This window comes from Phyllobates terribilis, unplaced genomic scaffold (assembly GCF_046119375.1).
Source record: "Phyllobates terribilis strain yellow unplaced genomic scaffold, ASM4611937v1 Scaffold_11__3_contigs__length_659146591, whole genome shotgun sequence".
NCBI lineage: Eukaryota > Metazoa > Chordata > Amphibia > Anura > Dendrobatidae > Phyllobates > Phyllobates terribilis.
Window position 1 is genome coordinate 306,778,849 of NW_027362771.1, and position 16,909 is coordinate 306,795,757.

The following is a 16,909-nucleotide window of genomic DNA, read 5'->3' on the forward strand; positions in this document are numbered from 1 at the left end:
GCGCTAGATTTCCTATTCAGGTTTTCACAGCTCATAAGAATTTGATCTATCTGGATGCTGCCAAGCGCTTGAATGCCCGTCAAGCTAGGTGGGCACTTTTTTTTTCTCGGTTTCATTTCTCTGTTATCTATATCCCTGGTACTAAGAATGTTAAAGCCAATGCTTTATCTCGCAGCTTCTCTCCTACGGTCGGTGCCGAGGAAGAGGAGAGCATTTTACAGAAAGGAGTTGTGGTGGCGGCATTGGACTCCATTTTGGAGAATGGGATTCTGAAAGCTCAAGATGATGCTCCATCTAACACTCCCCATGGGAGGTTGTTCGTGCCTAGAGCCTTTAGGAGAGATTTGTTTGTGGAGTGTCATGAGTCTCGGTTGGCAGGTCATCCAGGAATTTCGGAGACTAAGAGACTTATCAGTCGCAGTTTTTGGTGGCCTGGATGGCAGAAGGAAGTCATCAAGTGGGTGCATCAATGTACTGTGTGTGCTAGGTCAAAGGCTTCACATACTCCTGCTGCGGGGTTGCTTTGCCCTCTGGAGGTTCCTAGTGCGCCTTGGACGCATCTCACAATGGATTTTATTACTGATCTTCCTGTGTCTGAGGGTTTTATGTCATCTGGGTGGTCGTGGACCGTATTTTTAAGATGTGTCATTTGGTTCCATTTATTAAGTTGCCCTGCGCCAAGACACTCGCTAAGGCGTTTGTTAAGGAGATTGTCAAGCTCCATGGCGTTCCCACGGATATTGTTTCTGATAGAGGACCTCAGTTTGTGGCTTGCTTTTGGGAGGTTGGGAGTCCATTTGTCATTTTCGTCTGGGTATCATCCTGAGTCTAATGGACAGACTGAAAGAAAGAACCAGGATGTTGAACAGTTTTTGCGTTGTTTTGTGGCGGACAATCAAGAGGTGTGGTCTGAGTTTCTGCCTCTCGCAGAATTTGCTCTTAACAATCATATATCCTCCTCTGCTGGGTGTTCTCCTTTTTTTTGTTGTACTGGGAGACATCCGTCATTTGGTTCGTTCTCCAAATTGGGGTCGGCGGTGCCGGAGGAGGAGAATTTTTCCGATGATTTGGAGAGAGTTTGGACTAATGTACGTTGCAACCTTCAAGAGGCTAACAAGAAGTCCAAGAAGTATTTTGACAGGAAACGTAAGGAGGTTTTGTTTACTGTGGGTGACATGGTTTGGTGGTCCTCAAAGAACCTGCGGTTGAGGATTCCCTATAAAAAACTGGGTCCTAAGTTTGTGGGTCCATTTAAAGTGCTTCAGGTTGTTAACCTGTCTGCTGTTAGGTTGGATGTCCCTACTTCCTGGAAGATTAATTCTGTGTTTCATGTTTCCTTGTTGAAAAAGGCTGATGTATCAGATAGGGATGCCACTGTCACAGTTCCTCCTGTGGTGGAAGACGGCGAATATGAAATTTCTCGTATCTTGAATTCTAGATGGCATAGAGGGAGATTACAGTATCTTGTCCCCTGGAAGGATTTCGGTCCCGAAGATAACTCCTTGGTAAGGACGGATGATTTCTCTGCTCCTAGGCTTGTTAAAGCTTTCCACAAGAGGTTTCCGGATAGGCCTGGGCCTGGAGGATCCAGAGGATCCTCTTAAAAGAGGGGGTATTGTTAGAACCCTCCTGTTAGTTTTTTCCATCTTGTGTTTTGCGCTCACGTGACCATCTGCCTTTCTATTCCAGCTCCGCCCTTTTGGCTGTGCTGGACTTCAGTGTTTGACTGTTTCTCTAGCCAGGTGCTTCTGTGCCTTTCTCTGTCAGTTCGTTTGGTCCTTTTGGGACCTCTAGTACTTTTTTGTCTGTTTGTCTTTTTGTGCTCTGCAACAACTTCTCTGTTTAGGAGGTGTCCCTTTTTTTGTCCCAGTCCTTAGTTCTTTTAGGGACCCCTCCCTTTATGCTATAGGTCTTCGTTCAGACTAGCCGAGGACTAAGGCGGGTCTGTTCGCTAGGAACAGGCAGCCCGCTACATCGTAGGGATTCAGCTTAGTTTTACTGTAGGGACAGTTTTCCCTTATCTTTCCTTAATACATGTTGCAGATCATAACACGTATGACGGAGAAAACAGAGTTTTAAATACCTGGCCTGTAGGTAAGTAGTTTGAACAGCAAACTGCTGTGATTTGCTTCACTGACACACTGAAAGAAATTTTTAATGGAGGCCAGAAATGGCGGTATTTTCTGACAATGTATATGTGATTTGTGTGACAGAGAAAACAGACTTTTAAATAGCTGGATTTCTAGCGCTGTAATATGGAAAGGACCTGGCTGTATTCTGCAGTGCCAACAAGCAAATGGCGCAGAAAAACAGTGTTCTCTGGATTGCTTTTTAAGCAAATACTGAGGATTAAGATCCAAAGAAAAGTATTCCTGACCCCTGAGACCTGGGCCTTTGTATAGAAATATCTAACAGCAGCAGAAGGCAGAATTGGAATGGAGCCTCTTGTGCTATATGCACTGCAGTCTGCTATATACACTGCCTGCCTGCCTATATACACTGTGTTCCAAATTATTATGCAAATAATATTTTCTCAAATTTTCCCAAATTACCTATGTGAATTGCAGTCATTGTAATTTTCCAGTCCAATAACTATTAGAGTACAATTGAAAGGTTTTTGTACAAACTGCCTATGATAACAGAATATTTAAAAAAAAATAAAAAACTCAAACTGCACTCAAAATGCATGTTCCAAATTATTATGCACAGCAGAGTTTTCAACCTTTTCATTTTAATAAAGAACAAAAAAATGGTCATTTTTGAAATTATAAGCATTAGCAGGTTATTACAAACTGAAATCAAACAGTTTTCAACTCAAAACTTTATTCTAGGTGATGTAACATTTGCACATAGGACCCCTTGTTCGAAAGGAGCTTCTGAACTCTCTCGTCCATTGAATTTGTCAGGTTTTGGATGGTTTCTGCTTTAATTGTTTTGCATGAGGACAGAATGCCCTCCCAGAGCTGTTGCTTAGATGTGAACTGCCTCCCGCCATCATAGACACTCCTTTTGATGATTCTCCAGAGGTTCTCAATGGGGTTGAGGTCAGGGGAGCATGGGTGCCACACCATAAGTTTGTCCCCTTTTATGCCCATAGCAGCCAGAGATGCAGATGTGTTATGTGCAGCATGAGACGGGGCATCTCGAGAAGTGAGATGCTCGGGCAAGCACCGAGCAGTAGCGAGCATGCTCGCTCATCACTAGTAATGACATATAATGAGTTGTAAATTAATATTCTCCAGTTAAAGTTTATAACCAAATCTGACATTTCAGTATTTTAACCCCTTAACAACATTAGACGTACTAATACGCGTCTGTGCCCTGGGACTTAAGAGCCAGACCCGTATTAGTACATCATCGCGATCGCGCGCGCACACAGGCTGTGCGGGCGCGATTGCCGCCGGGTGTCAGCTGATTGTCACAGCTGCCACCCGGTACTATGTGCAGGGAGCGGTCCCGCACTGCTCCCAGCACATTAACCCCCGCAATGCTGCGATCGAAGTCGATCGCAGCATTGCGGTGGCAAGGGGAGGTGATCGCAGATACTCACCTCCTCTTCCGTCCTCCAGAGCTGTCTGCCGTGGCTTCCAGGATGTTGCCATGATGACCCGATGTCGTCATGACAACATCCGGGTCACCAGACAACAGGAAGATTGTTTAGACATGCGCAGTGCATCTCCAAACTATCTTCTCCCTGTCCAGAGCTGACAGCCTGCATGGCACAGGGATGGTGCTGCATGCCTGTGCCATGCAGGCGATCAGAATAAAAAAAGTGAAAGTCCCAAAGTGGGACAGAGTATAAAAGTGTAAAAACTGTCAGAAAGTGGAAAAAAAAATTAAAAAAATTGTAAAATATTTAAAAAAAAATAAAAAAAATAATCCACCAAAAATAAAAATATAATGTACCCATCAATAAATATTATTATAAAAAAACAATAAAAGTACACATATTTGGTATCGCCGCATCCGAAACAACCTGACCTATAAAACTGTCCCACTAGTTAACCCCTTCAGTGAACACGGTAAAAAATAAAAATAAAAAACGAAGCAAAAAACAATACTTTATCATCATACCGCCAAACAAAAAATGGAATAACACGCGATCAAAAAGATGAATATAAATAAAAATGGTACCGCTGAAAACGTCATCTCGTCCCGCAAAAAACAAGCCGCCATACAGCTCCATCAGCCGAAAAATAAAAAAGTTATAGCTCTCAGAATAAAGCTATGCTAAAAAATAATTTTTTCTATAAAATTGCTTTTATTATGTAAAAGTGCAAAACATAGAAAAACTATATAAATGTGGTACCGCTGTAAACGTACTGACCCGAAGAATAAAGCTGCCAGGTGCTTCACAAATTGATTCGTAAAAATGAAAAAGTGTTTTTTTTTTCACTTTTTCATTTTTACGAATCAATTTGTGAAGCACCTGGGGGTTCCAAGTGCTCACTATGCATCTAGATAGGTGCCTTGGGGGGTCTAGTTTCCAAAATGGGGTCACTTGTGGGGGAGCTCCAATGTTGGGCAACATGGTGTCCGCTAACAATTTGAGCCGATTTTCCATTCAGTTTGTTAGCGGATACCATGTTGCATTTAGAGAGTCCCTGTGTGCCCAAACATTGGAGCTCCCCCACAAGTGACCCCATTTTGGAAACTAGACCCCCCAAGGCACCTATCTAGATGCATAGTGAGCACTTGGAACCCCTAGGTGCTTCACAAATTGATTCGTTAAAATGAAAAAGTGAAAAAAAAAACACTTGTGGGGGAGCTCCAAAGTTTAGGCACATCAGGGGCTCTCCAAACTCAACATGGCGTCCGCTAATTATTCAAGCAAATTTTACAACCAAAAAGTCAAATGGCGCTCCTTCCCTTCCGAGCCCTGCTGTGCGCCCAAACAGTGTTTTTTCCCCACATATGGGGTATCTGCGTGCCCAGGGGAAATTGCACAACAAATTTTGGGGTCCATTTTTTCTTGTTACCCCTGTGAAAATAAAAAAAAATTGGGTCTAAAGTAACATTTTTGTGAAAAAAGTTAAATGTTCAATTTTTTCTTCCACATTCCAAAAATTCCTGTGAAGCACCTGAAGGGTTAATAAAGTTCTTGAATGTGGTTTTGAGCACCTTGAGGGGTGCAGTTTTTAGAATGGTGTCACTTTTGGGTATTTTCTGTCATAAAGACCCCTCAAAGTGACTTCAAATGTGATGTGGTCCCTAAAAAAATGGTTTTGTAAATTTTGTTGGAAAAATGAGAAATCGCTGGTCAACTTTTAACCCTTTTAGCTCCCTAACAAAAAAAATTTTGGTTCCAAAATTGTGCTAATGTAAAGTAGACATGTGGGAAATGTTATTTATTAACTATTTTGTGTGACATATCTCTCTGATTTAAGGGCATAAAAATTCAAAGTTTGAAAATTGCTAAATTTTCTAAATTTTCGCCAAATTTCCGTTTTTTTCACAAATAAACGCAAGTGATATCGAAGAAATTTTACCACAATCATGAAGTACAATATGTCACAAAAAAAAATTCTCAGAATCAGGGGGATCCGATGAAGCGTTCCAGAGTAATTACCTCATAAAGTGACACTGGTCAGAATTGTAAAAATTGGCCTGGTCATTAACGTGCAAACCACCCTCGGGGGTTAAGGGGTTAATATCTAACAGTTATAATTTATCATGGCTCTTTCACATCCAGTAGAAATGACTGCCACTCTCAGCTTGAATAGATATTAAGTATTATACTTAAGGTTAATTTGTGTAAAAACAAACATTTCTCACACATTTGCCAGCATCATGTGTTATACCACTAGATGGAGCCAGATATGCACCTTTTACAAGCACAGTATTTAAAATAGTATAGAATTTTCCCTATAATTGCACTTATAAGCTATGCTCAAAAGTTCATAAAAATATACTAGCCACCCAGTACTATTCAATAAATGTATTGTCAGTTTTGTTACTTAAAACTAATATTAAATATATATAATATGTATATATATGAAAAGGCAAAACATTTGTTACAGTGTAATATACAGCGGTAATACTACTGACAGCAGAGTGGCATACTGCTATAATTACATACTGGTGTATACTGGAAGGTGGTATGCCAGTATAACCAATGACCCAGCTACAGAGCCACAGACTGTTTACTAGATGAATTGTGACCAAGTGCTATAACTATAAAGACCGCAGATTCTCAATTTATCATTTTTTTTATTGCCAGGGAGAAAACGGAATTCCAGGAATATCGGGGTCTGGAGGCATAATGGTAACTTGTTTCGGGTGTACTTCTTAGAAGCAGTGGCAATACAGTAAACATTTTTATACTAATTTTAAGAACTGCCTAAACCCAGAAAGCTATGTTAATGCTATAAAACACACCAGAGTTTAAAGGGAACCTGTCAAAAGTAGATTGCTAATAGATTCCAACTAGTGCTGTCATGATCTAATCTCATAATATATAGTTTAAGCAGCATGGAGAGACTCTTAAAACACAACTTTTAATGAATAGTATAAAATAGGGATATTTCAAGAGAGAGGAACACATACAAAAAAAGGAGGTTACCTATAATAATATTGTAAATAGCTCAAGAACCAATATTGGTGAGTAACATATAATTCTATGATAAATTATATGGAAGATGCTACAGTGCACCTTGCATGCGCATGGGGCATAGGTTCTTTAGCTTCTTACAATATTAGTACAGATAACTTTTTTTTGTATGTGTTCCTCTACCTGGGAATATCCCCAATTTATACCATTCATTAAAAATCATGTTTTAAGAGAGTCTCTCCATGCTGCTTGAAGCTGTCAAAAATTTTAATCCCCTCCAAACCATTTATATGACTGTGTAGCCCTTAAAAGATAAATTATATGTTCCCTTTATGACCCCAAAGCTGTGCGCCAGCTGAGAGAAATCACATTTTGAAGTTGTGGCTGGAAGTGCACTGGAGGTGGTGATGCACTTCTAGCTTCTCAGCCTCGTGCTTTATTTCCTACCTAGCAGCATCCTTCCCTGGATGATTAACAGGTCAGTGGCCATGTACCAGAGCAAACGATCTGTTAATCAACCAGGGGAGAGTGGCACTAGACCGGAATTAAAGTGTGAGGCTGAGAAGCTAGAAGTGCATCTTCATGCCCCAAGAAAGACAACAAAGAATCCATTTTTCTCAAAGATAAACATCAAGAGCAGACTGATATTGTGCAGTACAGGGATTACACTGCAGAGAATTGGTGTAATGTTATTTTCATTGATGGCGTCCCCGTCAGTCTATTTGGGACATTTGGAAGAATGACTGCCTGAAAAAGAAAACATGAGCACTACCATGAGTCCTGTGTCATGCCAACAGTAAAGCATACTGAGACAATTGATGTGTACGATTGCTTTTCATAAAAGGGAGTGGGCTCTCTCACAATTTTAGCTATGAACACTACCATGAATAAAGAATGGTATCTAAACATCCTCCAAGAGCAACTTTTCCCAATGATCCATGAGCAATTAGGTGATGGACAATTTTTTTTCCGGATGATGGAGCTCCATGTCACAAGGCAAAAGTTATAACTGAGTGCTTACATGAACAAAACATTGAAATTTCAAGTCCATGTCCAGGAAACTCCCTAGATCTTAATCCCATTGTAAACCTGCAGTCAATGATTAGGCAAGAATGTGTTGACATCAGTCATGAATTGGCCCAGAAGCTGATATCCAGGAAGCCAGGGAAAATTGCCAAACTCTTGAAAAACAAGGGTCAACATTGTAAATATTAATCCTATTAATGCATCCTTGCTTACAGAAAACCATATTTGTGAATATATTGAAAATTTATCTGACATACAGTGGGGAAAAAAAGTGTTTAGTCAGCCACCAATTGTGCAAGTTCTCCCACTTAAAAAGATGAGAGAGGCCTGTAATTGACATCATAGGTAGACCTCAACTATGAGAGACAAAATGATAAAACAAATCCTGAAAATCACATTGTCTGATTTGGAAATAATTTTTTTTTCAAATTTTGGTGGAAAATAAGTATTTGGTCAATTACAAACAAGCAAGATTTCTGGCTCTCACAGACCTGTAACTTCTTCTTTAAGAGGCTCCTCTGTCCTCCACTCATTACCTGTAGTACTGGCACCTGTTTGAACTTGTTATCAGTATAAAATACACCTGTCCGCAACCTCAATCAGTCACACTCCAAACTCCACTATGGTGAAGACCAAAGAGCTGTCGAAGGACACCAGAAACAAAATTGTAGCGCTGCACCAGGCTGGGAAGACTGAATCTGCAATAGGCAAGCAAATTGGTGTGAAGAAATCAACTGTGGGAGCAATAATTAGAAAATGGAAGACATACAAGACCACTGATAATCTCCCTCGATCTGGGGCTCCACACAAGATCTCACCCCGTGGGGTCAAAATGATCTCAAGAACGGTGAGCAAAAATCCCAGAACCACACAAGGGGACCTAGTGAATGACCTGCAGAGAGCTGTGACCAACGTTACACAGGTTACCATCAGTAACACACTACGCCGCAAGGTACTCAGATGCTGCAGTGCCAGACGTGTCACCCTGCTTAAGCCATTACATGTCCGGGCCTATCTGAAGTTCGCTAGAGAGCATTTGGATGATCCAGAAGAGTATTGGGAGAATGTCATATGGTCAGATGAAACCAAAGTAGAACTGTTTGGTAGAAACACAACTCGTCGTGTTTGGAGGAGAAAGAATGATGAGTTGCATCCAAAGAACACCATACCTACTGTGAAGCATGGGGGTGACAGCATCATGCTTTGGTGCTGTTTCTCTGCCAAGGGACCAGGGCGACTGATCCGTGTACATGAAAGAATGAATGGGGCCATGTATCGTGAGATTTTGAGTGCAAACCTCCTTCCATTAGCAAGGGCATTGAAGATGAAATGTGGCTGGGTCTTTCAGCATGACAATAATTCCAAGCACACCGCCAGGGCAACGAAGGTCCTGGAGTGGCCTAGCCAATCTCCAGATCTGAACCCTATAGAAAACCTTTGGAAGGAGTTGAAAGTCTGTGTTGCCCAGCGACAGCCCCAAAACATCACTGCTCTAGAGGAGATCTGCATGGAGGAATGGGCCAACATACCAGCAACAGTGTGTGCCAACCTTGTGAAGACTTACAGAAAACGTTTGACCTCTGTCATTGCCAACAAAGGATATACATGTATAACAAAGTATTGAGATGAACTTTTGTAATTGACCAAATACTTATTTTCCACAAAAAATTGAAAAAAATTTCTTTCCAAATGAGACAATGTGATTTTCAGGATTTGTTTTCTCATTTTGTCTCTCATAGTTGAGGTCTACCTATGATGTCAATTACAGACCTCTCTGATCTTTTTAAATGGGAGAACTTGCACAATTGGTGGCTGACTAAATACTTTTTTTCCCCACCGCACATGCTAAACATATGGCAATAATTGAATGTGAACAGTGCCTTTGCATTAACGTCTTGGGTGCCTGTTAATACAACAGTATACAAGCTTTGATTGAAATGCATGGTGGGCATATTCAAATATGATGTGAACCCTGAATATGTCAGATTGCAAGATTTGTATCAATATATGTCCACCTATGACTTCACTGCAGATATGGGACTGTACAGCTACAGAATTCCAGCAGTTCACAACATTCCTTCCTTTTAGGAAATGCAGGAAGACAAGCCAGTGTAGATTGGTGTGTGGATAAAGGACACTTTCTTTTGGCAGTTTGATGTACTTTTCAGGGTGTCATTCTTTACAAGCACATACCATGGTCAGCCACAGCAAGTCAGCATGAGGCAACAAATAATGTGTGCTACCTTACCTGCACATTGGACATTTCCAATCCATGACTGTGAACCTTAATCTCATTTGCAGATATTTTTTATTAATGCCCAGTCTCATTAGAATAACATGTCACAATGTTAGAACAATTACAGATCCTTCTCCTCCTGCTCGTCCATCTCACGCTCTAAATGTTTGCAGTTTCCATAACAACTTATTTCTTGCTTCACAGAAACTCTTTTTGTCCAATTCATGTTTAGATATTTGTCATCTAATTAACCCTTTGACACTTGAGTTTTTCCAGCTGTAAGCACGCTGAACACTAATATGAATTAATGATCGTATAACCCTTGCTATCACACACAGCTTGAAAGACATCTGCCAGCAAACTTACATTATTTTCTTTGCATGAATATTGCATTTACAAATATTCACTTGGTTTTTGCTTTAAAAAATTGTATTAAAGTAAATAAGTAAAATGGAATATTAGGCCGTTTACAGACGAATGTTATACAGGTGCTTTTTTACCATCTATGTTAGAGAAGCAATACTTCCTGCTGTTCATCAGAACATGAGTTTTAGCACTATACAAGTATATGGTGCACTAGCTATTAGCTCTGGTTCCTATAAACACTGGAATTCCAGATATTTCCCCGTAACATACCATCTTGGCACCCATATCGCGGTTGCCTGAAAACAGACTTACATTGTCAAGGGTGTTTTTTTGGTTCAAAAGTGAATATTCTGTGAATGCTCTAAAAATGTTGCACAGTTAAATTTTGGTTGCAAGAATATGCAAGGGACCAGCAATCTTTGACACTCCAGCTGTAAATTGGAAGCATTGTACATTGACGCCAATGGGTTGTCCACGTACTAAAATGCTTGCACTTGCCATTTTTCAGTCCCTGCCAGGAATGATATATATATATGACGCGCCCCTGGGCCTGTGTCGCGCTGCGTTGCGCACGCGGGAGCTTACCCGGAGCCGGATCTGTTTAGGGTTGTAGTCTCGTGGCGGTGACCCGGTCCGTGCCCAGGGAGTCAAACTGGACGGCAGTCTGTTAGCGGTAGAAAATGGTTGATGACTACGCCACCCGTTGAATGCAGCCAGGGGGCTGCTGCTGCAGGGCAGACCGCTGAGGCCGGTGGAAGGATGGTGCAGCGTGATAGTATAACCCCCAACGGGAGGGGTATGGCCTCAGGGCAGCCGACGTGGATGATGGGGGTAGCAGGAACCACTCAGAGACGGTATGGTAGCGTTCAGGGTCTTTACTGGTAACAACGATAGACCCTCCCGGAGTACTTGCTAGCGAACGGGGCCTGGTCAGTCCTTGAGCAGATGGGATCTCCCCTGGCCAGGCGTAGTTGTAGGCCTCCCAAGCTGACTGTACTCTTCTGGCTACCTTGCTAGAAGCTGATGTAAGTAGCCCACGTCCCTGAGTGTACCGTGTGGTGCTCACCCGTATGGCCGGTGACTCGGGGCCTTCTAATGGCTTCCGCTCCACGATGGCGGTGCTGGTCCCACGCGTGCGACCGGGCCTTCGGGCTTCTGGGCCAGGGGACCTGAAATCCCCTGCCTGACGGATTCTGCTGCTGGGTAGAAGTTAGTCCCCACAGCCTCGGACTCCGGGTCCGGTAAAGAATCTTCTTAGTCAGGGCGAGCTCTTTAGCTGCCAGCCCCTGACTCCTTGTGACTCTGCTGCTTCCTATGCTGCTCTTGTCTCTACTCTTCCTGGACTCACTAACCCTGCCTCAGCCCCGGGTTTATACAGGGGAAGTTCTTCCCCTCCCAAGGCTGGGCAGGAGGTGTGGCATGCACAGGATCCCTGACCAAAGGACCTCCCACCTGCTCTCAGACGTAATATCTCTATCACTGTGACAACCAGACCCCTGGGGTGTCACACTCCCCCCTAGTGAAATTTAGTACTCCGGGACTAAACACTTTTTAGAAAAATATAACAAGGTATATCAAAGAACAATAAAATACAATAAGGAAACACAATAAGATGGTCACGGATGTCCGCAACCGGGTGCAGTCTTTGAAGAAAAGCAAAGGTGTCCATTTCACCAACACAGGGAGACGTAACCAGGTAGGGGTCTGTCCTACCCCGAGTCCTTAACAGTCTCTAGTCCATCCTGGGTTACGCTCCAACTATATACAAAGGATTCCCGGTAAATCCACCGAAGACTCCTAAAAACAACTAGAAACACAAAATTACACACAAGCAACAATAAACAGGTAAACATTGTAAAACAACTTAAACATTTAGATCCTCCAACGTGCGGGTAACTGGCCTCTAGTGGCCCTAGTGGACCTACGGAGCTGACTGTCTGGCCCTGAACTACAGGGTGTAGGAGCTGTCAAGGGTAAACTGGGCAGCTGTCTACCGGCTCTTTGTCTCACTAGGGGTACGGCAGGCTCACTATAAGCAGAGGGTGGATTCTCCTGTTCCGCTTGGGTGGAGTCTTCTGCCTCCTGGACCGGCTGCTCTTCCAGCTCTACCCGTTGCTCCGTAGGTTCTTGGGATGATGGTTGGAGGAAGGTGAGTACGGGTACCACAACTGCACCATTGACTTGAGTCCAAGACCGAGGGAAGTCCCCGAGCACGGTACTAACCATATCTTCCCTTTCTTCCACGGGTCGATGGTCTTCCTGTTCCTCCTCAGGGTTCCTCAGTTGTTCGGGGCACTTCTTCAGGTGGTCCCGGGATACAATGGCTGTGGTTTCCCCTCCGTCTTTACTGATGGTACAGACCTTCGGGTTCTCGTGGCTTGAGGGCAGTACGGTGTACGGGTCCTTCTCCCACTGGTCGTCCAACTTGTGGAGCCGTCTCTTCCTCTTCAAGACCTGCTCTCCGGGTACCAGGGGAACAGCGGGATCATACTGGTTGTAAGTCTTCTCTTGTCTTTCCCTAGCCTGACAGAGACTTCGCTCCACGCTCTCCTGTACTTTCCGGTACTGCTGCTGCCTCTCTGTGTCCCAGTCTGTTTCTGGTGAAGTGTCCTCGGGCGTCAGGACTCCCATTTCCAGGTCAACAGGTAACTTACCAGGTCTTGCCCTCATTAGGTAAGCCGGGGTACAGTTGGTGGAACCTACCGGGATGTGGTTGTATAGGTCCACCAGATCGGGCAACTTCTCAGGCCACAGACTGCGTTCTTCCAGGGGCAACGTTTTTAGAAGATCCATTACCACCTGGTTCATTTTCTCACAAAGTCCATTAGTTTGCGGATGGTAGGGTGTCGTCCTTATCTTCCGGCAGCCATACAGATTGCAGAATTCCTGGAAGACCTCCGCTTCAAAGGCAGGTCCCTGGTCCGTCAGCACTTGGTCCGGGTACCCGTGTGGACGGCAAAAGTGCTGCTGGAAGGCTCTAGCTGCTGTTCGAGCCGTTAAGTCCTTGACGGGGACGACAACCAGAAACCGGGAGTAATGATCCACGATGGTTAACGCGTAGACGTAGCCACTTCTGCTGGGGGTCAGTTTTACATGATCCAAGGCTACCAGTTCCAACGGTTGCCGGGTGACGATGGACTGCAGGGGAGTCTTCTGGCTGGCCCGGTCCTTCCTTCTCAAATTGCACGGGCCACAGTCTCTGCACCACTTCTCGATGGTTCCCCTCATGCCTACCCAGTGGAACCGCTCGCGCAGCAGGAACTCCAGCTTTTTCCACCCGAAGTGTCCAGCTCCGTCGTGGTATGCCTCCATCACCATGGCTGCGTCTCTTCGTGGCACCACTACTTGCCAGAGTAGTTCATGCGTCCTGGAGTTAACCATTCTGCGGCACAACTTCCCCTTGTAAAGGAACAGTCGACTCTTCTCTGCCCATAGTTGTTTGGCTTCCTCTGGAGCGTCTGATTCCAGGCTAGCCTCCGGGCGAGTCAGCATCTCCTTCACCAGTCGGACGGCAGGGTCGCTGTCTTGCGTTTCCGCCCAGTTGTAGTGAGGTAAGGGGTTCAACGTAGCAGCCTGCTTACTCCTTACCCGGTGGGAATACTGGATAGTCCCATGACGGTGGAACGCAGGGAGTTCAACTTCTTCCAGTCCCTCCGGATCTTCTCCTCCGTCCGGCAGGTTGGGCATCCTGGACAGGGCGTCCGCGTTGGTATTGGAGCGCCCTGCCCGGTATTTAATTGTGAACTCGTAGTTGGACAAACGGGCCATCCACCTCTGCTCCAGGGCACCGAGTCTTGCCGTGTCCAGGTGTGTCAGCGGGTTGTTATCCGTGTATACGGTGAACCGGGAAGAAGCGAGGTAATGCCTAAAGCGCTCGGTGACTGCCCATACCACGGCCAGGAACTCTAGCTTAAATGAGCTGTAATTTTCGGGGTTCCTTTCGGTGGGTCGCAGTTTTCGGCTGGCATAGGAGATTACTCGTTCTCTCCCCTGCTGAATCTGGGACAGTACGGCTCCTAGCCCGATGTTACTGGCGTCGGTGTAGAGGATGAAGGGCTGGCTATAGTCCGGGTACGCCAAGATTTCATCCCCCGTGAGGGCCATCTTCAGCTGGCGGAAGGACTCTTCTTCTAGCTTTTCCCATTTGAAGGGCGGCTTCTGGTTCTTGGCCTTCCGGGACTGGCCTATCAGGAGGTCCTGCATAGGTGCTGCCTTTTTGGTGAAACCGGGAATAAACCTTCGGTAGTAGCCTACCAACCCTAGGAACTGCCGCACTTCTTTTACGCTGGAGGGGCTTGGCCATCCCTTAATTGCGGTGATCTTATCGGGGTCGGGAGCCACTCCGTCAGCGCTCACCACGTGTCCCAGGTATTGCACCTTTGGTTTCAGGAGGTGACACTTGGAGGGTTTCACCTTTAGGCCGTAACTCGCCAGAGCTTCGAACACCTCCGCCAGGTGTTTCAGGTGGTCCTCATAAGTTTTGGAGTATACGATGACATCGTCCAGGTACAACAGGACCGTCTCGAAGTTTCTGTGGCCCAGACAGCACTCCATTAATCGTTGGAAGGTTCCTGGGGCGTTGCAGAGTCCGAACGGCATGCAGGTGAACTCGCTAAGTCCCATCGGGGTGGTGAATGCGGTCTTCTCCCGGTCCGCCTCTGCTACAGGAACCTGCCAGTACCCGCTAGTGAGATCCAAGGTAGAGAAGAAGTTAGCAGATCTTAAAGCAGCCAATGACTCCTCTATCCTTGGTAAGGGGTACGCATCCTTGTGTGTGATACGGTTGATTTTCCGGTAATCTACACACATCCTCATGGTGTTGTCTTTCTTTTTGACTAAAACTAGTGGGGCTGCCCAGGGGCTACAGCTATCCCGGATTACCCCAGCCTCCTTCATGTCTCTAAGCATCCCCTTGGCGTGTTGGTAATGTGCAGGGGGTACGGGTCGATACCTCTCTTTTATGGGAGGATGATCTCCCGTGGGGATGCGGTGTTCTACCCCCTTGACTCGCCCGAAGTCTAACGGGTGTTTACTAAACACTCTCTCATACTCTTGAACCACCCGATAGACTCCTTGTTTCTGGTGTGAGGGAGTGGAGTCAGTACCCAGATGTAGTTGCTGACACCAGTCCTCCATGTCTTTCTTAGAGCCGTTACCTTCCTCCGGGTGAGATGGAGGCAAGGGTTCCACAGATTGTATAGAATTTTGATTAGTGGTATATAATTTGGCTAGCGTGGCATACCGGGGCAGGTACACTTCCCTCTCCCCGATATTTATTATGCGAACGGGCACCCTCCCATGGCGTACATTGACCACCCCCCGTGCTGTCAAAATGGTGGGCCTACTGTCTGAGTAAACTGGTTCTACCATTGCCTGGTAATCTCTACCTCTCAGACCAATAGCTGCCCGGCACCAAATCATCATTTCACTTTTTGGGGGCATGGCAATAGGAAAAGGGTCACACATTCTTACGCTACCAATCTCACCGCCGGAGAGTTCCACTTGTTGCCGTTGCATCAGTGCCCGGATCTCTTTCTGGAGCACCCGCTGCTCGCCGGAGCTGGCATTCTTGGCAACCTGCTGTAAAAGGAAAATCACCTCTGCAAGACAATTTTCAATTACATTAGTTCCTAGAGTTATTTTTGGGTGACTCTCATGTTTGTCAATATCTACAATGATCAGTCCCTGTGCGGCCAGTTCGACTCTACCAATTTTGATGGTCACCTCTTTAAATCCAATCTGTGGCACGGGCTGACCATTGCTGGCGATGATACTCAAGTCGTCGTCAGGGTAGCGGGTAATATCCGAGTCATTCCAGTACTGCTTGAAGAGCACGTACGGGATGGTGGTGACCTGTGACCCGGTGTCCAGTAGGGCACTCATGGGAATGCCATCCAGTACCACAGGCAAGACTGGACGTCCTCCCACATATCTGTCGCGCCAGTTCGATGGGCCTGGTGATCTTTTTCCTGGGGGTTGGCCCTCTACCCCAGGTTGTGCCCGTTTAAAGAACAGTACCTTTCCATATGTCCGGGTTGATTGCAGCGGCGGCAGATGGGTCATCCGTCCTCGCTGTATCGGTCACTGGGTCTTCCTCTGGCCGGTGGGGTCCTCCTTGGTCGACGCCACGGGATGTCCTCCGGTCCGGATGCCAGCTGGATCTTCCCTGGAGTGGAAACCTGTAAAGACTGCACAGTTCGGGTTAGCGCAGCAACGCTTTTAGCTAGCTCTTGGACCTGATGGTGTAGGTCTGGAGCCGGGTCATTGTCCAAAGCCTGCGCATCAGCTCCCACAGGCCCTGCTGACAAGGGCGCCGCCTCCTGGTAGTAAGTGGTAGTGGGGCGTCTGTGGGTCACAACGCCACCTGGTGCCGGTTCTCGGAGCACCCGGATGGCTCTGTCCTTGAACTGTGCAAATTCTAGATGAGGGTCCTGTAAGGCCATTGCCCGCAACTGGGTGCGGTGGGCATTGCAATATAAACCCTCTATAAATTGTTCGGTCAACAGCCTGTCCTCGTTTCCCACTCCATTAGGGTCGGTCTGCTTAATGGCCCTCAGGGCCTCTTGTAGGTTGAGTGCATAGTCCCTTATACTCTCATGCGCTCGCTGCTTGCACCCGTAGAATCTAAGTTTAATCTCGGCTGAGGTGCGGGTATCAAAGGTGTCCTTCAGCCGGGTTAGTATCCCTGCGACAGTCTTCCTCCCAGGTGGCCAGGATTTTACTTCCCTTTT

At 45.6% G+C, this 16,909-nt stretch overlaps 1 protein-coding gene across 1 annotated transcript in view; it reads left to right on the plus strand.

Annotated features, from left to right (window-relative positions):
- LOC141167259 (uncharacterized) overlaps nt 1-16,909 on the plus strand; it is a 705,047-nt gene that overhangs the window by 469,190 nt on the left and 218,948 nt on the right. The window contains exon 79 of the mRNA XM_073654695.1: nt 6,221-6,265. Coding sequence (XP_073510796.1) covers nt 6,221-6,265 — 45 coding nt within the window. The remainder of the gene's footprint in view (nt 1-6,220; nt 6,266-16,909) is intronic.